The sequence below is a fragment of the Erinaceus europaeus genome, chromosome 2 (assembly GCF_950295315.1).
Source record: "Erinaceus europaeus chromosome 2, mEriEur2.1, whole genome shotgun sequence".
NCBI classification, from domain to species: domain Eukaryota; kingdom Metazoa; phylum Chordata; class Mammalia; order Eulipotyphla; family Erinaceidae; genus Erinaceus; species Erinaceus europaeus.
Window position 1 is genome coordinate 52,787,531 of NC_080163.1, and position 27,765 is coordinate 52,815,295.

General features: G+C 39.2%; 1 protein-coding gene across 13 annotated transcripts in view; it reads left to right on the forward strand.

Moving 5' to 3' along the window:
- The first annotated feature begins 2,692 nt into the window (after positions 1-2,692).
- TCERG1 (transcription elongation regulator 1) overlaps positions 2,693-27,765 on the forward strand; it is a 68,582-nt gene continuing 43,509 nt past the window's right edge. For 7 of the 13 annotated variants that reach the window (XR_009547056.1, XR_009547058.1, XR_009547059.1 and 4 more), the window contains exons 1-7: positions 2,693-2,820; positions 9,880-10,105; positions 14,620-14,772; positions 15,740-16,265; positions 21,092-21,334; positions 26,152-26,214; positions 27,300-27,500. Coding sequence is in view for 10 of the 13 variants with exons in the window: in XM_060180378.1 (XP_060036361.1) it covers positions 2,762-2,820; positions 9,880-10,105; positions 14,620-14,772; positions 15,740-16,265; positions 21,092-21,334; positions 26,152-26,214; positions 27,300-27,500 (1,471 nt within the window). In the remaining 3 variants the exon portion in view is untranslated. The remainder of the gene's footprint in view (positions 2,821-9,879; positions 10,106-14,619; positions 14,773-15,739; positions 16,266-21,091; positions 21,335-26,151; positions 26,215-27,299; positions 27,501-27,765) is intronic. The other 6 variants (XM_060180397.1, XM_060180418.1, XM_060180432.1 and 3 more) reach the window with 4 other exon arrangements.

Sequence of the window (27,765 nt, forward strand, 5' to 3'; positions counted from 1 at the left end):
CCACCACAAATAGAACATATATCAAAACACTCTAAAACTCTACAAGAATGGCGTTAAAATATCTTCAATCTTTGATATCAATAAATGTGAATGGCCTGAATTCACCTATTAAAAGACACAGAGTAGGAAGATGGATCAGAAAACACAACCCAACAATATGTTGTCTACAGGAAACTCACCTAATGTAACAAGACAAACACAGACTTAAAGTGAAAGGATGGAAAACTATCATTCAAGCCAATGGCCCACAAAAAAGGGCAGGAACAGCTATTCTCATATCTGACACGATAGACTTTAAAATACATAAGATTAAAAAAGATAGGAATGGACACTTCTTAATGCTCGGAGGATCAGTCAATCAAGAGGACTTAACAATTATTAATATCTATGCACCCAATGAGAAGCCATCTAAATACATCAAACTTCTACTGAAAGAGCTACAGCAATATATTAACAGTAATACAATCATAGTAGGGGACTTCAACACTCCACTATCTCAACTTGACAGATCATCCAGGAAGAAAATCAGTAAAGACATAAGGGAGCTAAATGAAGAGATAGATAACCTAGAACTATTGGACATTTTCAGAGTCATTCAGAGCAAGTTGTGGTATATATACACAATGGAATACTACTCAGCTGTAAAAAATGGTGACTTCACCATTTTCAGCCGATCTTGGATGGACCTTGAAAAAATCATGTTGAGTGAAATAAGTCAGAAACAGAAGGATGAATATGGGATGATCTCACTCTCAGGCCGAAGTTGAAAAACAAGATTAGAAAAGAAAACACAAGTCGAACCTGAAATGGAATTGGAGTATTACACCAAAGCAAAAGACTCTGGGGTGGGTGGGGTGAATACAGGTCCATGAAAAATGATGAATGAAATAGTGGGGGTTGTATTGTTAAATGGGAATCTGGGGAATGTTATGCATGTAAAAAAAAAAAAGAAGAAGTAGAAACGCAAAGCAGAAATTAACTGAGTTTGGAGTATGGCACCAAAGTAAGAAAGCAGAGGTACACTAGAGTTTGCAGTGAGTACCTCCCTAATACTTCCTCTCCACTTTTCCAAGCTTTGGGTCCATGATTGCTCAACAATTTGTTTGGCTTTGTATGTTAACTCTCTTTTCAGTCACCAGGTTCCAGGTGTCATCAGGATGCCGGCCAAACTTCCCTGGATTGAAGACACCACCAATGTGTCCTGGAGCTCAGCTTCCCCAGAGACCCATCCTACTAGGGAAAGAGAGAGGCAGACTGGGAGTATGGACCGACCAGTCAACGCCCATGTTCAGCAAGGAAGCAATTACAGAAGCCAGACCTTCTACCTTCTGCAACCCTCAATGACCCTGGGTCCATGCTCCCAGAGGGATAGAGAATGGGAAAGCTATTGGGGGAGGGGGTGGGATATGGAGATTGGGCGGTGGGAATTGTGTGGAGTTGTACCCCTCCTACCCTATGGTTTTGTTAATTAATCCTTTCTTAAATAAAAAAATAAATAAATAAATAAATAAAAAGAAGAATGAACCCACCTTCTCTGACCCATCTTGGATGGAGCTAGAAGGAATTGTGTTAAGTGAGCTAAGTCAGAATGATAAAGACGAGTATGGGATGATCCCACTCATAAACAGAAGTTGAAAAAGAAGAACAGAAAGGGAATCTCAAAGCAGAATTTGACTGAATTTGGAGTAGGGTGTAAAATTTTTTTTAAGTATCTGTAAAATACCTGCAATGAGTTTAAGATAGGGGTTCAAAATGCTAGTCATAATAACAATACTGATGATAATAATGACAAATAATAAAAAGACTGACTCAGAACCACTTTTCATTTGTTAAATACAATGGGTGGGGCTTATTTATGTATTATTTTATCTTTGATATAGAGATAGAGGTTGAGAGTGAAAGAAAGATTCTTATTTATTTAGGATAGAGATAGAAGTTGAAGGGAAGAGACAGGAGAGACTTGCAGTAATGTTCACCACTTGTGAAGCTTCCTCAATGCAAGTGGAGATCAGAGGTTTGAACCCAAATCCTTGTGTACTGCAATGTGTACACTAAATCAGCGGTACCCGACCCTGACAGGAACCTTTTTCAAACTATAAAAGATATTTGCCTTAACTTTCCTACCTAAATACACTAACTGGTAAGACCCATCAGTCTGCAACGAACTATTTATAATACAGTTTACTAAGTATTCTTGAAGTTGGTAATATATCCAATCACATGGGTATATATAACCGGGTAGCGACTTACGACCAGTTACACAAAGGAGGGAAAAACAGCTAATTTTCACAGCAACTCTGTGATTGGCTAAGCCGCGCCCCAGGCCGAGTTGTGATTGGCTTACATAATGGAAATGATTTCTGCTAGAGCCAACATGGTCAGTAGGTGGCAAACATGGCTCCACAATTGGCTTTCCCGGAAGCCGGCAGACTCGTGGCCACTTGCAGGCGGGGCAGTCAGGGGGAGGGCTCAGTTTTACTTGCAGTCAGAGGACGCCCGCGCCTCCTCTTAGCTCAACTCCCATTTCCCAGAAAGCCTCAGAGCGACCAATCAACCGGCCTTCTCCATACCGCTTTCAAAGTCGGCGGGCCCTTGAACCAATAGAAGGGCAGATACCGCCCCCTAGTTTGACGATTGACGGAAAGCTTCTCCAATCAACTTATAGAGTTCTATTATCTCCGCCTCTCTCGCTAGGGATTGACGATTGGTCTAACCAATCGGGTACGCCAAGTCGGCGGGTGGATGAACGCGGCCTTCTGTAATGGCGGAGCGTGGCGGGGACGGGGGAGACGGTGAACGATTCAACCCCGGGGAGCTCAGGTAAGGGGCGCTGGCTTCCTTTCCGTGTCGGTACACAGTGGTCCTGGAAGGCTGGGCCCGCCGCGGGGAGACCGGAGAGGACGGTACCCAGAGGGGCCGTGAGATGGCTCAGAGCAGGGACCGCATGGGGAAGGGGAAGGCGAAGGCGGCTTGAATGGGAGCCCGCCTGGGGTTAGGCCGCGGCTTCCTGCGCGTCCTGGGGGTCCTTCCTCCGCCGTGTTTCGGGGGTCGGGGACCCCAGTGTCCTTCTCGGCCCGAAGCCGTGGGCCGCAGCCGGCATTCCCGCCTCGGAGCCCTGCGCCGGCGACCCCCCCCCCGGCATTCCTGCCGGCTTTCCCTCGGCGACTCCGGCTCCTTTCGCAGCTCGGTCACTCCGCACCCTCGGCGCCTCCGACGCTGCTTTCTCCCAGGTCTTCCGCGATCCCCCTTTTTTTAGTGGGTGGGGGGCGGGGTGTGTGTGTGTGAGGGGGAGCCACCGTACCCATCCTTCTGTCGTTGGATTTCTTAACTTCCTGTGCATTTTCTTTCTCTCACCCCTCCTCCCTCTATTCCTTTTCCCGTATTTCTGAATAATAAACAATAGCCCCAGTCTCCTTTTTTTTCTTTTGTTTCTTTTCTCTTTCTTTCTCCTTTCCTTTCTTCCTATGATTCTAGGTGCCAGCCAGCCTTTTGCTACTGAGATCTGTCTTGTATCATCTTCAAAACCACGTTTGGTGGTGGTGGATTTGCTATTTCTCGTTTTGCAGGCCATAGACGAGAGCCAGCATACTCACACTGAGCCTCACTGAAGTCGAGGAGATAATCTTATGATACAAGTCGCCTGGGTGGTAGTTAGTATGACTCTGGGAAGTAAGTTGCTTGAACCCTGGGCAGCCAGGCCCCACAGCCTGCACCCCGGTGCCGCGCCAGCCTCTGTTCATCCCCTGAAGAGTGTAGTCACCCCCCCGCCCCCATGTATTTCAGTGTCAGTGAAATCGGTCATGGAGATTTGACAAAGTTAAAAACGTCTTTGACAGCATCTTTAGTTAGTAGATTTTTTTTTTTTTTGAGAAGGAATTTTGTGTCATACTTGATACATTTCTTTTTCTGAATGGGGAGAAAAAAAAAAAAGAACACGACATTGTATAGATGTTCACCTCCCATTCTGAGTTTTGGTGGTGTCAGCAATTTAAAATGAAATAGTGCAAGTGTAAAGGTTTAGAGGACATTGAAGCCATGGGGACTGTTAGTCAAGGCTTTAGTGAGTGGGGGGCAAGTCTTCAGATACTGAATTGACACATGCACATATACCCTTCCGTCAGGAATAAAATCTTGTCTTTTAAAGAGAAACCTCAAATCCTTTAAACGCAGGATAACCATCTTAGTAATGAGTATTCAAAGTGCAGTGTCGCAGTGTCAGGGTTCAGTATTAGTGATGGCATGTTTATTTCAGATTCTGGTCTCAGGAGGTTACAGACTTGTCTCATGAATTTTCTTGAGAAACTTGCTTTGCAAAGTATAATAACTTTATCAATAGTAGGTCTAGACATTGTTACAAAGTTGATTTGAATAAGACTTTGATTTAGGTGGTTCGTTGCAAATTTTAGACTTTAGTCCCTGAGGTTATTTCTAGAGTCTGTATTTTAGTATTTAGTCCCTGGAAGTTATTTCTAGAGTCTGTATTTTAGCATTTCCCTTTGTATATGTGTATATGTCTGTGTGACCTCTTTGTAGAAATCAGGTCTTGGTTTTCGTAATTGTGTTCTTAATGTGTTTCTTGATGTATCATAGGGTCTGCACATAAAGTGCTGAGTAAAAATATGATCATATAGGAGATTTAGAGATGTTTCATTCACTGGAGCCACATTCCCCCCCTTTTTTTCAGTATGTTCCATATGACAGTCATTGGCCTAGGTGCCGGCATTAGAACTTCCAATTATACCAAAAAGCTTTGTACTCAAAAGGAGTTTCCATCCTGGTTAAGATTCATCTGAATTCTAAAGTACAGTAACAATATCATGAAGATCCTTGCAAATGTGAAGTGACTTATACAAGGTCACAGAGTGGTTTGGCAGGGTTAAAAGCTGGCCTTCCTCGCTTAACAGTTTATTACATAATTTGCCTCACATATGTTTACCAGTAGCATCTTGCACTTTTGTCTGTTCTGTTAAAGAATTTATTGTCTTTACCCTTGGGGAGATTGCAATTCTGAATGTTATACACACCATATATACATTCATTTTCTGTTCATGCAAACAGTCTCCCCACCATCGCCCCCCCCAAAAAAAAAAAAAGATTGTGAGTGATAATACGATGCAAATAAGCTATAGTAGGCAGAATTTTCTCAGATTTAATAACACTTTTTTTTTATTTTTTTTTAATTAACCAGAGCACTGCTGAGCTTATGGTGGTATGGGGGATTGAACCTGGGACTTTGGAGCATCAGGCATGACAGTTTGTTTGCATAACCATTATGCTATCTACCCCCACCCTATTTTCTCAGATTTTAATGCTACCCTTCCATTTGTTGTTGAGAACTTTTGCGATGACTTTTAAGAGTCAGTCATTTAGGTCTTTGGGGGCCTTTTGCTCAATATATTTGTAGTCTAAATTGACTGCAAAATGGAAATATGTTGGTGTTTCAGCTGACAAGCTGTCTTACCATGTTGTTTTTCACCAAAGTAGTTTCCACTATGAAGGTGATGCCAAACATTGGCATGTAGGGATCAAAAGAGTTAGTACAAAAGATGTCCTCATAATTGTGGCTGGTATGTAAGAAGTAGCCAATGTTTGCAGTTATTAAAACAAAAGTATTTCAACTTCTGCCATGTTAGACACTGGGCTGCAGCACTATATAAAGGGAATACTACTGACTAATGGGTAGCAGTAATACAGAAATGCATGAGAAATTTTTCCATAGCATTTATCATGCTGAAACTCAAATTGGGTAATTGGGAGAAAATAGTAGTGCTAAAGGAGTTTGAGATGACATTTGAGCCAACGCTGAAGTGAGTCGGTTGTGTAAAAATCTGGAAGAGCATAACAGGTATCAAGTACAGAAACTTCAAGGTAATGAACTTGAAGTAGAACCTTTTGATAAAAAAGAAGAGTTTGTTAAGAGGGCAATAACAGCCAGATAATACAGGATCTGATACTAGTAAGTCTGGTAATGATAGCTAATAATGTACTAATGATCAGCCTCTTAACAGTCAACCAGTACCACTGCTATGTTAATGTTATAGCAATGGAATGTAGAATCTGGTAATGCTGTGATGAAGCAATGTATATAAAGAACTGATAGGGAAAATCAGAGGCTGTATTAGCACCCAGGTTTAAGCCCCTGGTGCCCATCTGCAGTGAAGGTGCTGCAGGTGTCTGTTTCTCTCCTTTCTCACCCTCAATAAATAAGTAAATCTTTAATTTTTTTTATTTAGAAGTAATATCAGACTTGGAAAAAGTACAGTATACTTGTGTTAATATTTTATTTTTTCTGCAATGTTATTGCCCTCTTACTATGAGCCATTTAAGGGCAAAATACACGTGCCTTTTATCTCTATAAATGTTTAGGTGTGTTATGCATATGTTTGTTTTTGTTTTAATGAGTGAGAGATTAAGAGAGAGATACAGACCAGAGAACTGTTCCGTTTTGGTTTATCATGGTTCTGGGGATTGAACCTGGGATTTTGGAGCCTCAGGCATGAAAGTCTTTTGCATAATCATTATGCTGACTTCCTGCCCTGGTATTTTATTTAAATACAGCACAAGTAGCAGCTTCAGAAATCTATTGGCTGGGCAGTAGTGCAGTGGGTTAAGCTCCTTTGGCACGAAGCACGAGGACCTGCACAAGGATCCCAATTTGAGCCCCTGGCTCCCCACCTGCAGGTTGGTTGCTTTACAAGCAGTGAAACAGGTCTGCAGGTGTCTATCTTCCTCTCCCCATCTCTGTTTTCCCCTCCTCTCTCAATTTCTCTCTGTCCTATCTAATAACAACAATGGAAAAAAAAAAAGGCCATCAGGAGCAGTGCATTTGATTTAAAAAAAAATATTTTTATTTATATAAAAATTTGGAAACACTGACAAAACCATAGGATAAGAGGGGTACAACTCCACACAATTTCCACCATCAGAACTCTGTATCCCCTCCCCACCCCTCCCCTGATAGCTTTCCTATTCTTTAACCCTCTAGGAGTATGGAACCAGGGTCATTATGGGATGCAGAAGGTTGAAGGTCTGGCTTCTGTAATTGCTTCCCCGCTGAAATGGGTGTTGGCAGGTCGATCCATCCTCCCAGCCTGTCTCTCTTTCCCTAGTGGGGCAGGGCTCTGGGGAAGCATGGCTCCAGTACACACTGGTAGGGTTGGCTGCCCAGGAAAGTCCGATTGGCATCACAGTAACATCTAGAACCTGGTGGCTGAAAAAAAGAGTTAAATATAAAGCCAAACATACTGTTGACTAATCATGAACCTAAAGGCTGGAATAGTTCAGATGAAGAGTTGGGGGGTGTCTCCATTTTGTCAATAGTTAGTAGGCCTATTTTATATTTCAAAGGGCCCATGACTTTACTAGTTTTTTTTTTTTTTTTTTTTTTTTTTCCTTTTCTGGGCCTGATATCTGATATGCAGGAGGACTCAAGTCATTGTCTGGGGAAATGATGCCATGGCTGGCAAAAGGACCAGAAAGCTGCATCAGGGAAGAGAGTAGCTCCCAAATATGGGTGTATAATAAGGTGTATAAATATTGTTGACTCTAAACCCCATCGATTTGATGTCATATGGGACTCATATTCAGCTTAGAAGCCTATGTGACCTCTGCATCCCTGTAGATCTGAGTTCACATTCTTTGGTCATGAGTAGGAACATTCCAAGCTGCCCAATTTTAGGACCCATCTTCCTCAGGTGGTAGGTAGAGTATGTTATCCAGCCTCCCTTTGGAAGATGGAACATTCTCTACTGTTGTTGATCCACATTGAGGGCAAGGTCCTATGGGGGCCCACTAAGGGGCCTGTTGTGTTGTTCCTGATTGAGATGACCAGTGACAATGGGGAGAGGGATCTGTTCGAGGTTTAGGCCTGTCATGTCTGTGTGGGAATCTCAGGATTCCCGGACTAGGGCCCCAGATGATGGGGTTAGGCTGCCACTTTAAGACTCTTAGTGGATTCTTGAAATTATGAATTGTACTGAGTCCTATATACATTGTCTTTTTTTCACTTAATATATACATACCATTCATAAAATCTAATTGTTTCATTTAGAGAAACCCAGGGTATTATTTTTATTATTACCAGAGCTAGTACTGGGACTTGGTATCTACATGACTTCACTACTCCCAGTGCCCCCCCCCCCCCAGATAGAGGATGTGAGAGAGACACCACAGCAGTGCTCCACCACTCTGATGTGTTGGCCTGAGACTTGACTCCAAGCCCTTCTGCATTGTAATGTGTACACTTAACTGTGTGTACCACCACCTAGCCCCTATTTTGTATTTTATGTATAGCATCAACTGTTCTGAAGAATATAAACTCCTGTTCCCCATTTATTTATTTTTGAGCAGTGGGGCAGGGCTCATGCATGTGTGATTTTTTTTTTTTTTTTAACCAGTCTCTGGGTGCTTTCTCATTCTGATAGACAGGGAGAGACACCATAGTTCTAGTAGAGACTTCCTCCAGTACCACCATACACCTCTTCTGTAGTGCCCAGGCTCTAACCTGGGTTATGTACATGGTGAGGTGCATGCCCTACCTGAGATACCTGAGATATTCTCTCCCCTCTCCCTTTTTTTTTTTTGCCTCCAGGGTTATTGCTGGGGTTCCATGCCTGCACTAAGAATCCACTACTGGAGGCTATTTCCCCCCTTTTGTTGCCCTTGGTTTTTACTGTTGTTGTTGCTGTTATTGTTAGATAGGACAGAGAAAATAAGAGAAGTGACACCCCCCCCTTGCAGGTGGGGAGCCTGGGGCTAGCACTGCCACGTGTGCTTAACTCACTGTGTTACTGCCTGCCCACCCCCCCTTTTTTTTAAATAAAACTATATATATTTTCATGAAAGGACCAGAGTACTGCTTAGCTCTGGCATATGGTGGTACTGGGAGCTGAACCCAGCACATCTGGGGCATTAAGCTTGCAGGACCTGTGCTGTGCGTTATCCCCTGTCCTTCCTCCCTCCTTTTTTAAAGACCATTCTTTATTCTGTATCTAGTATTTCATCATTACTAGATTATGGTCGTTGTTGTGTATGTATACCGAGTCTCTCCATTCTAGGCCACTTGGGTCGGTGGGAGCTCCATCCATTGCTATAGCATTTCCCATGTGCTGCAGAAACTCTAACCTGAGTTACGTTCATGGTAGGTACCCTGCCTGGTGAACTATCTGTTCAACCCAGGTTGTTTATTTTGCTCCATATAGGTGATGTGACTCAGACAAATGATGTCCATCCATTTTTTTAGATGATATTAATTTTAGTGGTACCTGGTTGTTATCTGATCACCTATACTATTATGTCATTAGAGGTTTTTTTTTCTTCTTTGTTGTCTCTTGAATCTTTAAACAGTATGTGGGGAGAACTTTTAAGGCAGTGGTAGTAGTTTTGTGCTCCGTATTTCCTCCTAGATTTAGGTTTGATCATACATTTAAATTTTTAAAAAATATTTATTTATTTATTTTCCCTTTTGTTACCCTTGTAATTGTTGTTGTTATTGATATCGTTGTTAGATAGGACAGAGAGAAATGGAGAGAGATGGGGAAGAGAAATGGAGAGAGATGGGGAAGACAGAGTGGGGAGAGAAAGATAGACACCTGCAGACCTGCTTCACCGCCTGTGAAGCGACTCCCCTGCAGATGGGGAGCCAGGGACTCGAACCGGGATCCTGATACTGGTCATTGTGCTTTGCGCCATGTAGGCTTAACCCGCTGCACTACCACCCGACTCCCAGGATTGATCATTCTTACTGAATCCGTTTTTATCTTGTTGGTTGCAAAATGATTTCTCTAACTTTACTTTCTCTTAAAGGACCTTTTAGATTAGAGATCATCTATTACAGTTTTTCCTCAATATGAGATTTATTCATTGCTTTCTCTCCTATAGGATGGCTCAACAGCAGGCCTTGAGGTTTCGAGGCCCGGCTCCCCCACCGAATGCAGTGATGCGAGGCCCGCCACCTCTCATGCGACCTCCTCCACCCTTTGGTATGATGAGGGGCCCTCCACCACCACCTCGGCCCCCCTTTGGACGTCCTCCTTTTGATCCCAATATGCCGCCAATGCCTCCTCCAGGAGGGATTCCTCCCCCCATGGGTCCTCCACACCTCCAGGTAAAGAATGTAGAGGTTGCCATTTCTTTGTTTTATCAATTCTTTTGTTGTATCATGCTCATTGTTACTATCAGTATTATGCATGGCTAGTTGAGCACACACATTACAACGCACAGGGACCAGGGTTCAAGCTCCTGGTCCTCATCTGCAGGGGAAAAGCTTCATGAAAAGGAGGGCTGCAGGCATCTCTGTCTTCCTCCCTATCACCCATCCCCCTCAAATTCTCTCCGTCTCTATCCAATAATAAATAGAAATATTTGAGAAAAAATTGTTTTCTTTTCTCAATTTATAGGAAAAGGCAAATTAAAGATCACAGTTGCTCTGAAAGCAGTGGTAGCAATAATATTTAGGTGGTGACAGGAAATAATACATATATAAATAAAGTCAAATAGCTAGTTCTTACCTGCCTTTTTGCTAACTCAGGACCCCCATGCTTGAGAGACCAGGGCTTTATATACTCTGCCACCTCCTGGGCAGCATTTGTTGTTGTTTTTTTTTTTTGCTGCATGATTTTTAAAAATTAAGGACTTTCTTGATGTTCTAATCCAAGGTACATATCCCTCTCTACTATATAGAAACTCACTTATTGTCTACAAAGTGATCATGAAGATGCTCACTCTCAAATGTCTGCTTTTGGATTTGTATTATTGTTTTGAGTACGTTATCTGCATTGTCTTATTTAGCCTGTATAGTTCTGAAACAAAAATAAATAAGACGGTTTTCCTTAACAATATTGAACTAATAAAAGTAGACAAAAAAACTCCTCTATTTACTATTTAAACACTGTTAACTCTGTTTACATATGGTTATGTTTATGGAAGAGACATAAGATTTTCATGCCTAGCTTAATTTTACTATTTTCCTTATAACTAATACTCTCCCTCTTTAAACATATTGTTAAATGATTTTATATTTCCTCCAAGATTAGAATAAGAAAATAGGTTTTGATCTGCTGTTAGGAGCTGTTATATGCGAATTTGTTCCTATTTATACCTTTAAGAGTTAAACCTACTTGAAAATTATACAGTGTATTGGACTAATGTAACCCTCTAATGGAATTATAACAATTATTGTAATGGGATACTTTCTAATGCTGTAATGGTTTTCTTGATCTTGATAGGTAATTATGGTTTTACACTCAGTCCAAGTGATTTCCAGCTTGAGACACATTTGGGGTGGATTTATTTGTAGAACATGGATCTGTGTGCTGATGCTTGAAATACACTGAATTAATTTTAAAATAGAAAGAAAATAGCTTATGAAAATGAAGTATAGCTTAAAGTTATTAGCAGAGTATCAATTCCATTATTCATATTGTATTTTTATATATTATTGGATAGAGCTAGAGAGAAATTTGAGAGGTGAGAGAGGAAAAGGGAGAGAGACACCTACAGCCTTGCTTCACCACTTTTGAAGCTTTCCCCCTGCAGGTGGGAACCTGGGGCTTGAACCTGGGTCCTCGCACACTGTAATGTGTGCACTTAACCAGGTGTGCCACTGCCTGCCCCTCAATTCCATTATTCATATAAAAGTGCTTTGAATAATTGAATACTGATATTATAGATAATAGAGGAAATCTTTTTAGTCTCTGGTTACAAAATGTCAAATCACTTTTTTGCTTTTTTAACAAGCAATAAATTACAGTTGAATTGATCCCAGATCTTAATGTTGTATAAGTAATCATTGAAGAATGACAGTAAATTCTTTTTGAGATAGGTAGGATTAAATCTAGTGGTTCTAGGAAAATTCTTCAGCAGTTGGGATAAATACCTGCTGAATTTAACATATATAACTTTTCTGTATCTCACAATTAATGCTTATACATGTGAAAAAGCTATATTTGGAGTTATTTGAAGATTAGATAAATTTTTTCCCTAATTTCCTTTCTTTTTTGGAGCCAGAGCCTTGTGAATGTGACCCTGGGCCATTTTTTTTTTTTTAATTTAAGAAAGTATTAATTAACAAAACCATAGGGTAGGAGGGGTACAATTTCACACAATTCCCACCACCCATTCTCCATATCACATCCCCTCCCCTGATAGCTTTCCCATTCTCTCCCTCTGGGAGCATGGACCCAGGGTCATTGTGGGTTGCAGAAGGTAGAAGGTCTGGCTTCTGTAATTGCTTCCCTGCTGAACATGGGCGTTGACTGGTCGGTCCATACTCCCAGTCTGCCTCTGCCTCTCTCTTTCCCTAGTAGGGTGGGTCTCTGGGGAAGCGGAGCTCCAGGACATATTGATGGGGGTCTTCAGTCCAGGGAAGCCTGGCTGGCATCCTGATGACATCTGGAACCTGGTGACTGAAAAGAGAGTTAACATACGAAGCCAAACAAGTTATTGAGCAATCATGGACCCAAAGCTTGGAATAGTGGAGAGGAAGTGTTAGGGGGATACTCACTGCAAACTCTAGTGTACTTCTGCTTTCAGGTATATATTTTGCAGTAGTTTACGGATACGTGTGAACATATGCTCTCTCTCACAGAAACTGGTGTATAGGTTTTGGGACTTTGTTAGAAAGCGAACCACCTGAGATGGAATTAGAGTATACTATGAAAGGAAAGGTCTCACCCGAGTAATGAAGCTGAAGGGTTGTCATTCCACACGTGTAGTCTCTGGACACAGTCTGAAGTGAAGCATGTTGAGGTGGCAATCGTTGTGTTGGTTAGGTTGTGATTGACAGATGCAGTATTATTTGATATGGATTGGGAGAGGCATATGGGAAAGTGGGCCCTATCCAATGGTTCCAGGACTGGGGGAAGTAGAGACTCTATAGTGGAGATGTGAGGTTCCTGCTGTCTTAGGGTTCAAAAAGACAATCGATAGTTAATGTTATCATCACATTATTTGGTAATTGGGTTAACTTTGAAAAGTCCTTTTGTTATGGTTTGCTATACAGTATACAGTATCTTGTATATAGCTGTGCAATTGGTTGCTTCTGATATACTTGGTCTAGGCTTTTGAGAGAGTCTGCATATCAATTACACAGCCTATATATTGAAAAGATTCAGTTTGTGTTTTGAAAAACTTCGAGACATACAATTAATTTTCCCCCTCTCGTATTAATTAACTAGTGATGTATATGACTACATTTTACTAGGAGTGTACATAAACACCATTCCCACCACCAAAAGACTGTGACCCATCCCTCCCACCCACTCCCACCCCCCACTGTCCCAGGAAGCTGCATGTCTACCCCTCACCTCAGGGTTATTACTTTGGTGCCCTACCTGGGCCATTTTTTTTTTTCTCATTATAGATACACACAGATGGGATGGGGTGGGGTGCCACAGGACCAGAGCTTTTTGTGGTGCAGTGACACTCCTGGTTGTGCTGGAAATTGAACCTCAGGTGAACTCTGTCTCTCTAGTACCTTTATTACTATTATTTTTTCCTCATTGGAAAGTGAATGAAACATTAGCTATGTTCATTTTTTAAATGCAATGCCAGGACTTTATATGTGTGTGATATTATGACTCCCAGTGCAATTTTTTCATTTTTATTTTACATAGAGAGGAAAAAGAGGGTGACACACCATAGATAGCACTGCTTCATTATGCATGATGCTTCCCTTAGTGCCATGGTGCTCTTGTGTGGTGCTGGGGCTCAACACCAAGATATTGTACATGGTAATGTGTGTGCTATACTGTGGCAGATACCTCCCAGCCTTGACCCATTTTTCTTTTCAGTTACTGTTATTTGTAAGAACAATGGTTCTTACTTGAAGGGAAAAAAAAAAAAAACTCCTAAAATTGTTCTACTCTGCTCACTCAGTTCTGATTTATAGTGGTGCCAGGGATTGAACTAGATGGTTATTAGTGAATGAGAGACACACACATTAAACTCAGGACCTCATATTTAAGGGTCAAAGACTGTTAAGCATTGCACTGCCCCCTGCCTACCCTTGTGGGAGACCAGTGTTGCACCTGCTAATAGACAGGATATATTCAGATTAACTCCCCCACCCTATCTCTGTCCCCTGGTAATCTGTGTGATCTAGAGGTAGCTTAGCTGCAGGTCATAGGACTCGAATATTGAGACCTGGGTTTCATCCCAGGAATCACATATAATTGGAACAGTGCTCTGATTACAGTATCTCTCTCTCTCCCCTAGAAAATTAAACATTTAAAAGGAGTAATCCGGTGCTAATATAGTCTATTCTGTATATAGCCTAGATGAATGAGTTTGAATGGACTGTAAAACTAGTTTCTTTTGGGGAAGCAATTACAGAAGCCAGATCTTCCACCTTCTACAACCCACAATGAACCTGGGTCCATGCTCCCAGAGGGATAGAGAATGGGAAAGCTATCGGGAGGGGGTGGGAAATGGAGATTGGGTGGTGGGAATTGTGTGGAGTTGTGCCCCTCCTACCCTATGGTTTTGTTAATTTGTCCTTTCTTAAATTAAAAAAAAAAAAAACAACTAGTTTCTTTTATAGTGCTTTAGTTTTAGAAACTCAGTTATAATTTGAAATGAAAAAGATGAAAACAAGTGACAGTTACTGTTATAAATTAACAGAGACCACCTTTCATGCCTCCACCAATGGGAACCATGCCTCCTCCTCCGGGTATGATGTTTCCACCAGGAATGCCTCCTGTGACTGCTCCTGGCACTCCAGCACTGCCTCCGACTGAAGAGATATGGGTAGAAAATAAAACTCCAGATGGAAAGGTAAGTACTAAAATACTTTTAGCTTATTTCCTTAGTGAAAAAAAAGAGGAAGATATGAAAGAGTTATGGCAGTGTGAGAACTCTGCCAGAATGACTTTATTGTTGCTAGTTAAGAATGAGCTTTGGGTAAGCAGGGCATAGCGTAGGACTTTATGAAAGACTAAATCAGAGTATGCACACCTGCATAGACATAAATTTACCTGAAGTACTTACAATGCTAGGCTGTGGCTTTCCCAGTTTGTATAGTAAGTGATGTGTCCTGGGCCCACCAAACCTACTCTTGGTTGGTTTGCTAGGTGAAACAGAACTCAACATACAGTGACAGTCACATCTAAGACTAGACCAGAAGGATAACAGCAAAACCAGGAGAGGGGAAAAGGTGCATGTAGCAAAAGTCTGGGAGAAACCATGCACAAACTTCCAGGAGTGCTCTCAGAGTCACATATTTGATTCCTCCTTCATGAAATTGTGAGAAAACAAGCAAAGTGCTGTCTAATAGAAGTAGCTCACCTAAACCTAGTGATGGAGGGTTTTCATTGGGGTTTCTATACATATCGGGCATCTTTTGCCCAGCATGTCCATAATTCCATACTTGTGGAAGGAGAATAGGTATTGAGCATAAAACTACATTCTTTGCACAATAAACAATTCTTAATCGGGATAGTGCAACCTTCCCAAATTTGATTTCCCAGATGCCAGCCATAGATGAGTTTACATGTTATTTTCTAAGTGTAGCCTTTTTGGGCATGTTCAGAAATTGTGTGTGTGTGTGTGTGTGTGTGTTTCAAAATACAAGGTGCTCATTATAAACAACTGAAGTGAAAAGCAGGTTAAAAGTTACCAACAGCCAATTTTTATGTGCCCCTTTTCTTTAATTTTTCCTTTTTAAATAAAAAATAATTGGCATTGTCATTATTAGTGTTAGTTGACGGAGTCTGTGAAACTAGTGATTTTGCTTCCTTTGCAGGTTTATTATTACAATGCTCGAACACGCGAATCTGCATGGACCAAGCCAGATGGAGTTAAGGTTATTCAGCAGTCAGAACTGACACCTATGCTTGCAGCCCAGGCTCAGGTTCAGGCCCAAGCACAGGCCCAGGCCCAGGCTCAGGCCCAAGCCCAGGCTCAGGCTCAAGCTCAGGCCCAGGCCCAAGCTCAGGCCCAAGCTCAGGCTCAGGCTCAGGCTCAGGCTCAGGCCCAAGCTCAGGCCCAGGCTCAGGCCCAGGCTCAAGCTCAGGCCCAGGCTCAAGCTCAGGCCCAGGCCCAGGCTCAAGCTCAAGCTCAAGCTCAGGCCCAAGCTCAGGCCCAGGCCCAGGCCCAGGCCCAGGCTCAGGCTCAGGCACAGGCACAAGTGCAAGCACAAGCAGTAGGAGCTTCTACCCCTACGACCAGCAGTCCAGGACCTGCAGTATCCACTTCAACCTCATCGTCCACCCCATCCTCTACCACTTCTACGACAACAACTGCCTCTTCAGTTTCGCAGACAGTATCAAGTGAGTACCAGTCAGCATGCACTTTGATTTAGGAGCTAGAGGAATGGGCGAATAAGAACTATTCCAAAACAGTCCTACTATTTCTGGTATTCTCCTTAATATTATGTGTACTTTTGGCAGTGAGACTTGGGATAAAACAGCATAAATTAGTATTAGTAGAATTAATGGCCTAGTTGCAGTTAAGAAACTAAAGTGTGAGAGTGCAGTTAGCTATACAGATTGGTTGGCTGATGATGGATGCTATGAGATTTGCAGAGTCAGTACAAGTCCTATATTCAGAGCTTCTAGTTTTTTTGATTGAGACAAGAGTAATGCATATGGAACAATTGGAGACTAGTATGGAAAAATGGAAGATGTGAGAAATTAAAGTCTAGGGATATAGATGGGATATAACTACACTAGTATTGAAGTTGATCGTGAGAATTGTGGGGGTAGGATTTGAGTGGGTACAAAAGCTAAGAGTTGGGCTTTTTTTGTTTTTATTTCTTGTCATTGCCAGGCCTTCTTTGGCCCATGCTGACTTTTTCAGATAGTAAGAGGAGGGATTGCGGAGGGCAAGGAGGAGAGACAGATAGTCATCACAGCACAGCACCCAGACTTCCTCCATTGCCTTGGAGGCACTGGTTCTCATGCACAGCAAAACAGGCATGCTATCCAGGTGAACTGTCCCCTCCCCCCCAACTGCAGACATATGGAGAGGTCTTTCAGATATGGGTATCAGCATGGTCTATGATGAGGAAATGAAGATTAATATAGTTTATGGGGTTGTTTGGAAGCTGGGTTGAGAGATTTATATTTGGTTAGTAGATTAAGAATGAGACCAGGTTATGTAGAGCCTTAAGAACCAGGCTGATAGGTGAGGCAGACTGTTGAGGTCTGTGTGTATGGAGGTCTTCTGGAAGATGTTTCTGGTGCTGGCTCTTTGGGTGGTGTTGAGATGAGAACATTTTAGAAGCTTTTTAGTAATTTTATTTAGGGGTGAGTATATTCTAGACTGGTATGCAGGCAGATGAAATGGAATTGAGATAGAAGTAATCTAGAAAGGCAAGAGAATATTCTTTAAGCATATAGCTACAAGGCCCACAGATTAGATCTTTCTAAAAAGATGAGTTGAATGAATTTCTGGGATGAGAAGATTCATTTTGCTTAAAAGATGGTCAGTAATCTACTACTACTGGTCTTTTATTTTTATTTATGTTTTGTGTATGTGTTGCTAGTTTACAGGCTGAATGTGAGTTCTGAATTTTTCAGTAATGATTTTCTCGATTAGATTGTGATACTGTTGTGAAGGTATATAGTTGCCTCTATATGATAACTATAATTTGAATTTTTTTTTTTTTTTTTGCCTTCATGGTTATCACTGGGACTCGGTGCCTGCACTGTGAATCCACTGCCCCTGGAGGCTATTTTTCCCCTTTTTATTGCCCTTGTTGTTGTTGTTATTATTGTTCTTATTGCTGTCGTTGTTAGATAGGAGAGAGAGAAGTTGAGAGAGATGGGGAAGACAGGGGAAGAGAAAGATAGACAACTGCAGACCTGCTTCACTGCCTGCGAAGCGACCTCCCTGCAGGTGGGGAGCTGGGGGCTCAAACCAGAATTCTTACTCTGGTCCTTGTGCCATGCACCCACCATGTGCACTTAACCTGCTGTGCTACTGCCCACCACCACCACCACCACCACCACCACCTCCGTGGATTTTTTTTCTTTTTTTGATTTCTGGAAAGTAGATTAGATTGTAAGAAAAAAATGTGCCCTTTCTCCTCCCACAGTAGATTCAAGGGCATGGGAATTACACTGCAAGATGTTTGTATAAGGAACATTTAATTATAGTAGGTTGAGGTTTTATTTTTTGTTTTAATTAATACAATTAAATGAACAAGAAAAATATATAGAAACTAATTTTTAGTGACCGTATCTACTTGATAGTTTTTAAAACATCTTGGGGGAGACTGTACTTAATAGGGAGATGTAAGCAATGCTTTTCAACTCTTAATTTCTTTTGTATCTGACAGTCGAATTCTGGTAAGAGAGGATAATAGAATCTTTGCCTTTTTATAGGCTAGGTCTTCTAAAACTTACATGGCAAAGCAGAAACAACCTATTTTCATGGAATACCTATGTTGGTAATGGGAGAAGGGATTAATGAAAAGCCAGGTATTTCTTTCTGTGTGGAGGCTCTGTATTGCTTGCTTACATTTTATTCCTTGACTTCTTAGAAAAGAGAGTAGTACTTATTTTGTTTTTAAGAAAGATCTGTAGCTAAATACGTTTTAGTATCCTATATATATTCTGTTTCTATTATTACACTATCTTTCCGTAGGTCTATAGCTGTCTTGTGCTTATCAACTTTTCTGTCAAGCATTCTGTTGTGATTTTTATTATTTATTTATTTTTGCAGTTTTTTTCAATGATTGGGGAGCCTTTGTTCTAAGAACAGTATATCAAAATCATATTCTTGAAACACCAGATTTGATGTCTTTTCTGACAATTCCTGATATCTGTTTTTATTTCACTTGATTCAGTGTCATGAAATGTTGTCATACTACAGTCTTAATATTTCTCCATCTATTTATAGTCACTCACTGTCTTTCTGAGTGATGATCTGAGACTAGATTTGTAGTGTGTTTTATAGCCTAGGATTTCATTACTTATTTCAGTAAGTAAGGATAGGATAACTTGAATATAAAAATCTAGCTATCTTTCTCTTAGTTACCCTGTCAATTCTTTTATTGCCTTTATTCCTTTCCTCTCACAACTCATGGCCTCTAGTCAAATTTTAAAAATCTTGTGTCAGCAAATAAGAGAAATGAACTGAGTGTTTCCTGCCATCTCCTTTGAGGTTCCTTTCCACTTCTCATTTTATTATTATTTTTTTACAATAGTACTTTGATCATAATTTCAATAATAATATCTAGATATGATTACCATACTTTTAAAAATACAACTATGAACTGCAATATAACCCTACTAGGAATGGAACCAAAATTTAAAGGAGTATATTTTAATCCCAATTGAACATAAACCCATTTTATCCTGTTCAAGTTTATGAAACATGATGTTGAAATCCTTAGGGAAGTCAAGAACAACTAGATATATTTTCAGTCATTATAGTAGATTACAAATGCTAAATGGTGTATGTATGGGACTGGGCAATGTTGCATGTAATTTGTATTTTTATACTGTTATAAAATTATATTAATATGATACTGTACCCTAAGGCTAGGTCTATGCTAGACCAACAATTCATTCCTGGGCCCCTGAAGATACTTGTATGGCCCTGCTGTCTATTTAGCCAAGGTGAGTCCCTTATTAAACAAGTATGAACTTGCTCACATCTTCCCAGCATAAGTGAGTTTCATTATCAGGAGCTGAAAGATACTGACCATTTTTGTAGTCAGTTGAATTATTGGGTGGTTTGTATTATTCATTGTGCTCTCTCTTAGAATAAAATTTGTGTGAAGATTGGGAAAGCACTTTTTTTTTCACTTTATTTGATAAATTCATTCTTAATCTAATACAGATAGAGTTTTGACATTTTTCTTTACTTCAAGCAAAAGATGAAGTATTTGTTACCAGTAGTTTACCAGAATGAAATTTGGTTTGGAACTAGATGGGTTATGAATAAATAACAAAAATGTTCTATGATATTTGAGAACAAAAGCATTTTTAATAAAGATTTTATTTTTAATTTTTTTTTTTACTTAATTTGATTTTAAATGTGACTAGTAGGGATGAAATGTATTCCTTTGGACACTTAAGAAATGTTGTGTTGGAAACAGTATTCTCCCGAAATTCACATTCTCCTGTTCTCTCATTGGACATCGAGATTCCCAACCCTTCCCCCTTGGGAAGTAATTATAGAGAAATCCAAGTTGATTTTGACTCCCATTTGTTCATATCCAATCAATTATTATTCATTTGTTTTTTTATTTATTTAATTTTTTTTTTTCTCTATGTTCTTTCTTGGACAATTTCAGATACATTGAAATTAATTTTCCAGCATCTATTCTTCCTTTTCTTTCTGTGTTTCTGCCAGGTTAATTCATCAAATACACACTAGTTATATTACTCATCCATTCAGAAACTATCATTCTGCTTCCCCCAACCCTCTATTACATTCATGAAGACATAAAATAGGATGCATGTGGATACATTCTTATGAAAAATTCAAACTCTAGTGAAGCATATATAATAAAAAGTGAAAGGCACACGTAGATGGAACAAATTAATATATTTTGGTGTGCATTCTTCTAGGTCATTTCTCTTCATTTGCATAAGCTCCTGCTTTCCTTCCCAGGAAAGGGCAGACCCCTGAGCCTTCTGTTCAAGGCCTTTTGACTTATCTTTTCAACCATAACTCACTGGTTCATTTGGTTTGCATAGTGTTTCACTAGCTGACTGCTTGTTTTGTTTCCTAAACAATTCTTTACTGTTATTTACTCTCTGCTTTTATTTACCTTACCTACTACTATTACCTATTTTTCTTCCATTTACTCATTTTCTTTGTTGAAATTCAAATCTTTCAAGGTCTTAATCATCACTGACTTCTATCATAACATTTTATGTACCCTTACAGTTAGAAACGGTCTTTGGGTCTTGACCGACACTTCTGGTATTTATCACATTTCACTTTGTATTTTAATTATTTTTATATTTCATTCAACTATTTGCAAGCTTCTTGAAGAAGACAGACCTTTTTACAAATTTCTTGCAGTGCATGGAATGGGCTCTTAAATACTTATTGAGTGACTAAATGATGAGTGAACATAAATAGTACAATGGTTTGTGAAAGTGTGATACATATTTTTGTTTTATTTTTTTATCAGCACCCACAACACAAGATCAGACCCCAAGTTCTGCTGTTTCAGTTGCCACGCCTACAGTTAGTGTTTCAGCTCCTGCTCCTTCAGCCACACCTGTGCAAACCGTTCCCCAGCCGCACCCCCAGACGTTACCTCCTGCTGTCCCTCATTCAGTACCTCAACCAGCTGCAGCAATACCTGCTTTTCCACCAGTAATGGTACCTCCGTTTCGTGTTCCCCTTCCTGGCATGCCAATTCCACTTCCAGGTAAATCAGTAGCGTATAAAAGTCTCTCTAGCTATGTTTTCATATTGTCAGTTTGTTCTCATGTGTCTGTTGCATTTAAAATTTGCCTGAATCTTACCTGTTTGAAGTGTTTAGAAGATTCATGGCTAACTGCAGTATTTTCTCTTCCGTTCTAATAAATGTCTGTTTTGTTGTTGTTTACATGTCTTAAGGCTACAGCCACATTTAAAATTACATTTAAAATGATCATCTTTCCATAATTATGTTCTATCTTATTGCAACAATTTAAAGGGGTTGAGTCTGGAGCTCAGAATCATAAGTCATAATAGCTAATACAAGCTGAGCACATTCTTCTAAAGCAATTTACATTTAATTTTCACAAGCATCTTTGAGGAAGGTACACAGAGAGGTTAAATTACTTGTCCATGGTCACATAGGTAATAATGATGGTCTTAGAACCTGATGTTGGTCATTTAAGGTCTAAATACTGGGAAGAAAATGTGAATTGTTTATAATACAAATACTCTAACAAATTTAGTCTAAAACCAGAGGTTTCCCTCATAACAATGGAAAATAAGATAATACTGTGCAGACATGTAAGATGAATTAATAAGTTTTATTGCCGTTAGTGGAAATCATTGCAACCAGAAGGAATTAAAAGAACATGGAGTGTTCCTCCTGTAGGCTTTAAGTAGTGCGTATTGGGCATCCTAATTTGAATACATTTGCTGCTTGCTGTCAGGCATGTTTAATTCTTAATCCATGGTCTGTTCTCTGAGTATCATGGTTGAAAATACTGATACTTTAGAGAGGTTACACTTATAGGGCTTTTTTTTTTTTTTTTTAGCAAATATAAAATAGAACCTAGGTTTCTTATCTCCCAATTTCACTTTCTTCCCACTACCTACTGTTGCCACTTTATTGTATCATTGTTTAAAAATAGGGTTGTAATAATAGTTTTTTAAGATGTGCACACACTACTTATCATTGCTGATCTATCTTTTTTTCTTGTTACTACTTCCAGAACACTTGCAGATATTAGGACTTAGCAAGAAAAAATTAGAAATTTCATGAGTCAGTGGCTCTTTGGGGTAGAAACCATTTACATGTTGTAGGTATAATGCTAGATAGTTTTATACCTAATATTTGATACTTGAGAAACTCAGATAATTTTAAAAATAATAAGATCTTTTTCTAAATTTAAGACAGGCAACTAGATACTTTCTTCTAAAGATACATACTTTTGAGGAAAATACTGAGTAGAAGATGATTGGCATTTGTCATTGCCTCTTGCAATTTATTTATTTATTTTTTTGTCTGTGTTTACTTATTTAATAGAGGCAGCCAGAAATTGAGACGGAAGAGTGTGGTAGAGAGGGAGAGAGACACCTGCAACCCTATTTCACCACTTGTAAAGCTTTCCCCCTGCAGATGGGGACTGGGGCCTTGAACCCAGGTTCTTGTGAGTTGTAGCCTGTGCTCAACCACGTGCGCCACCACCCGGCCTGGAGAGCTAGTGTTTCATAGAAACATTAATCAACTAAATTAGTCTTTTAAGTTACTTTAGTTTAAAAAAATTAACTTTTTTTTTCTCCTTCTCAAATGTTTAGTTTTACATATAGTGGTATATCTTTGGTTTTTATTTTTTTATCTCACAACTTGGCAGTAGAGGAAGGTAGTTGGTTGTAATTTATTTTGTAGCTTTAAGTGCTCATGGAAATAACATTGTGTGGCTATGAGGATGCTTAAGGAAGGGATAAAGGTGAAGGAAAAGAATAATTAGGTAAATGGAAGGGATAAGAAGTAGAATTTGGTGTATAGTGCGCATGGTAGAGATTATAAGATTGCTACATTTTTATTTTAGCTGATTTTTCATTGGTTTACAATATTAAAGAATTCCCAAGACTAAAAGTCTTATTTGGAATTTTAATTATGCAGTGTGCTAGATGGAATTTCCTGATTTTCTTTTTTTTTTTTTTTTAAATTTTTTATTAAAGAAAGGATTAATTAACAAAACCATAGGGTAGGAGGGGTACAACTCCACACAATTCCCACCGCCCAATCTCCATATCCCACCCCCTCCCCCAATAGCTTTCCCATTCTCTCTCCCTCTGGGAGCATGGACCCAGGGTCATTGAGGGTTGCAGAAGGTAGAAGGTCTGGCTTCTGTAATTGCTTGCTCGCTGAACATGGGCGTTGACTGGTCGGTCCATACTCCCAGTCTGCCTCTCTCTTTCCCTAGTAGGATGGGTCTCTGGGGAAGCTGAGCTCCAGGACACATTGGTGGTGTCTTCAATCCAGGGAAGTCTGGCCGGCATCCTGATGACACCTGGAACCTGGTGACTGAAAAGAGAGTTAACATACAAAGCCAAACAAATTGTTGAGCAATCCTGGTCCCAAAGCTTGGAAAAGTGGAGAGGAAGTATTAGGGAGGTACTCACTGCAAACTCTAGTATACTTCTGCTTTCTTACTTTGGTGCCATACTCCAAACTCAGTCAATTTCTGCTTTGCGTTTCTACTTCTTTTTTTTTTTTTTTTTTTTACATGCATAACATTCCCCAGATTCCCATTCAACAATACAACCCCCACTATTTCATTCATCATTTTTCATGGACCTGTATTCTCCCCACCCACCCACCCACCCACCCCAGAGTCTTTTACTTTGGTGTAATACTCCAAAAGAATATAATTTGAGGGAGTTGGGCGGTAGCACAGTGGGTTAAGCGCAGGTGGCGCAAAGTCCAAGGACCAGCGTAAGGATCCTGGTTCAAGCCCCCGGCTCCCCACCTGCAGGGGAGTCACTTCACAAACGGTGAAGCAGGTCTGCAGGTGTCTGTCTTTCTCTCCCCATCTGTCTTCCCCTCCTCTTTCCATTTCTCTTTGTCCTATCCAACAACGACAACAACAATAACTACAACAATTTTTTTAAAAAGGGTAACAAAAGGGAATAAATAAATATTAAACAAAAAGAATATAATTTGAAGAAATACTTATGGGGGGGTGGCTGGTGCTCCTGGTTCACACGTTACAATGCATGTTCGAGCTGCAGGTGTCTCTCCCTCTCAACCCCCTCAATTTCTAGTTGTTTCTATATTCAATAAATAGAGATAATTAAAAAAAATCTAAAAAAGAGTTACAGGAAAATTGTTAAGAAAGGCTTATTTTTTAAAAAAGTTAAAACATTTAGATGTGTAGTTATTTTGTGAGTCTTGATAAGCATGTAGCCACCCTCAGAGAAATTTTTTTTTTTTTTTTGGTACAAGAAGAAACATGGCCTTTCAGCATGTTCTTTATGTTGACAGTTAAATACAAGAGTTATATTGTTGATTCAGCTGGTATTTTAACAGTGGGATTAAGCCTGATACAGTTAAGTTAGCTTAAGAATTACAGATTCTGTTGTCCTGCAGATGGCAGTATTTACACTAGTATAATCCTATAACTTAGGTATTAATTTTTTTTTTTTTTTGGTTTTAGATACTAGGGAGAATAAAACCAGACATATAATTTTACTTAGCATGTCTTTTTCATCCATTCTTTTATGCTTTTGTCTTAATTTCAAAGTTAGTAAAAAGTTCAGTTTTATCATACTTTATTTAAAATGTAGTTACGAAATCAAAGGCACTTTTGAAAAATTGGCAATATTTTTGCGTGTGTGTGCGCGCGCGTAAGCATAGATATGTTATTTATAGACTCAGAGATTTAATTTTAATTTTCTCCATCTCTGAATTGGATTTTTTTTTTCCCCTTGTACTTTACTGGGGAAAATAGCTTACTATTTAAAATTTTGATGTAGTGTTCTAAAGTCAAACTATTCAGTAGATTTAATTCTTTCCAGCAGAACTGGTAGAAAATAAAATATAATTCCTGTAGCCTTCAGCCATTGCTTTTAAAGCAAATTAAATCTAAAATTGATTTTGGACTTCCTCAGTTAATCTGTATCAGTTCTTCAGCTTTGCCTTTTATTTCCCTTTTATCACAAGTGTAGTATATCATATGATGAATCTTCATTCTTCTAAGAACTGTATGTAATTTCCACTCTTTACTGTTCTCTATACTATTCTCTAGCTGTCTTTAGTGACTAAAGTGTCTGAAGCTGTTAGCCCAGGCAGTCATTAATGACATTAGAGGTGAACTGTGTTTTTCTTAACGTGTTAGTATGCCCCCAGTGTTTCAGTACCATAGCATGCTGTAGAGTGGGCACTAAACATGGGGGTTTTGTCACTAGTTCCATGCTACCCTCCTTCATCTTTGCCCTTCTTTCATTTAAGGTATTACTTGCAATGCAATATTTGGATCCTTTTCATATCTTATTTTCTTCCCAATCTTCTTGGTCCTATCTTCTTCTTTTTCTCTATTGGTATGGTTATGCTCCATGCCTCCATTTCTATTTATTGGTCTTAAGTTCACAGTTAGCAGCAGCAAAACGAAAAATGTCTTGTTAGTGTCATGCTGCATCTGCTCTGGTATTTAAGCAACAGCAGCATGGGTTTGATATCCTGTGGAAAAATGTCCCATGTAGGAACTTTATGTATACAGATATCCTGAAGGGGCTTTTGTTTGCTGAATGTAAACTCTTGAGACTCCTTCAAATATTATCAGGACTGGTTTGATCAAAAGGTAATTAATGTTGTGATTTAGAATTAGCACACTTGGGACCACTTCCCACAAAATGTCAAACAGAAAGAAATTTTCTGATCTTCTTTGTTGGAAGTAGTGTTCTAAATTGTAGCGGTGAATTATTTTCTAAATTGTAGCGGTGAATTATTTCCCTGCATCCCAGTGGTAGCCGACATACAATGGCAGCTTTCCAACATATGCTTGCTTGTCCATTTTACAGGTGTAGCAATGATGCAAATAGTCAGCTGCCCGTATGTAAAGACAGTCGCTACCACCAAGACCGGTAATTTTTTAAAACCATCTTAGTTTGTTTTGTCTGTAAGTTGGCATGGTAGTGAATGTTGTTGTTTATCCTTTTATTATTTATTTATTTATTTATTTATTTATTTATTTTTGCCCAAGTGAGTGGATTTTTTTTTAATGATTTTCTTTTACTGAGCAGTATAAATACAGTTGTTATATTTGGCCAACACTTAATTTTCCCAATTGCCTGTAGTTTATTAGCTTCTTTGGTTCACAAAAGCAAACAAGGTCAGATCACTTTATATCTTAATTTTTGTAATAAGTGTAAACAACTTCATTCTCATATTCATTACATTTAATTTTTTGATGTATGTTTTTAAGTTAAATATAAGAAATCATTTCCATGTGTAAAGTGATGTGATTATGCTTGCATGCTAAGTGAGTATATGTGTGTGAATTTTTGTATGTGTAGTATAAATTTACATTTAAAGTTGTGGGAGTTAATTATTTGAAACATATTGTATAGAATATGAGGGGTTTAAATTTTTAAAAATTTATTCTCAGTACCGACCTGTTTACTTTCTTTGTAAAGTACACATTTTGTCTTATCTGTTAGAAAAGAACAGATTTACTTTGGAAAAGGACTAAACTCACAGTTTGTAGGGCCATCTGAACTATTCTCAGTATAAAATGAGATTTGATAAGCTCAGTTACTACTTTAGAATAGACTTCTTTCTATTTTAGTTATCTTAAAACTAGAAAATGATTTTGCTTCAGGAAATAGGTATAGCTAATGTTTTGGTTTCATTAGAATTTGAGAAATAAAAATATATTTCTATTGAGTATGAAATATATCATCATTTTAATACTTTGCTAAGACTTGATGATAGGTGCACTACAGTTTTTTAATTGTTCTTGTAGTATTTCTTGTTGATTTTCTAAATCTAATTAAATTTAATCCCTACAATTTTATAGTGATGGAGATTTAAGTGTATAAATCCTATTTTATGTAATTTTTTGTTCCATTTGACTCACTAGTACTTGAAAGTAAGATTTAGTTCATTAATTTTACTTTGCTTTTGCTATTTGTCACCTGGCTCTAACTTTTTCTTCTTCTTCTTTTAGGTGTATTGCCAGGAATGGCCCCTCCTATCGTACCCATGATACATCCCCAGGTTGCTATTGCAGCTTCACCTGCTACCTTAGCTGGAGCAACAGCAATTTCTGAGTGGACTGAATATAAGACAGCAGATGGGAAGACTTACTATTATAATAATAGAACATTAGAATCAACCTGGGAAAAGCCCCAAGAACTAAAGGAGAAAGGTATAGTTGCTCCAGTGATTTAATAGGACATGGGATGAACTGTGATATTATAAATGCTGCTTGAATGTCTGGCTTAAATCCTTTTTACCACATATGAAGTGCCTTCTAATTACACAGTTGGATTGTTTGTTTCTAGTGAATTAAAAATTGTATTTATTTTAAGTCAGTTCTATTTACATGGTTATTATTTTTCCGCCTGGATAAATCATACGTACTGTTGTCTGAAATGGCATAATTATTTTGTTATATAATTGTTACTATTATT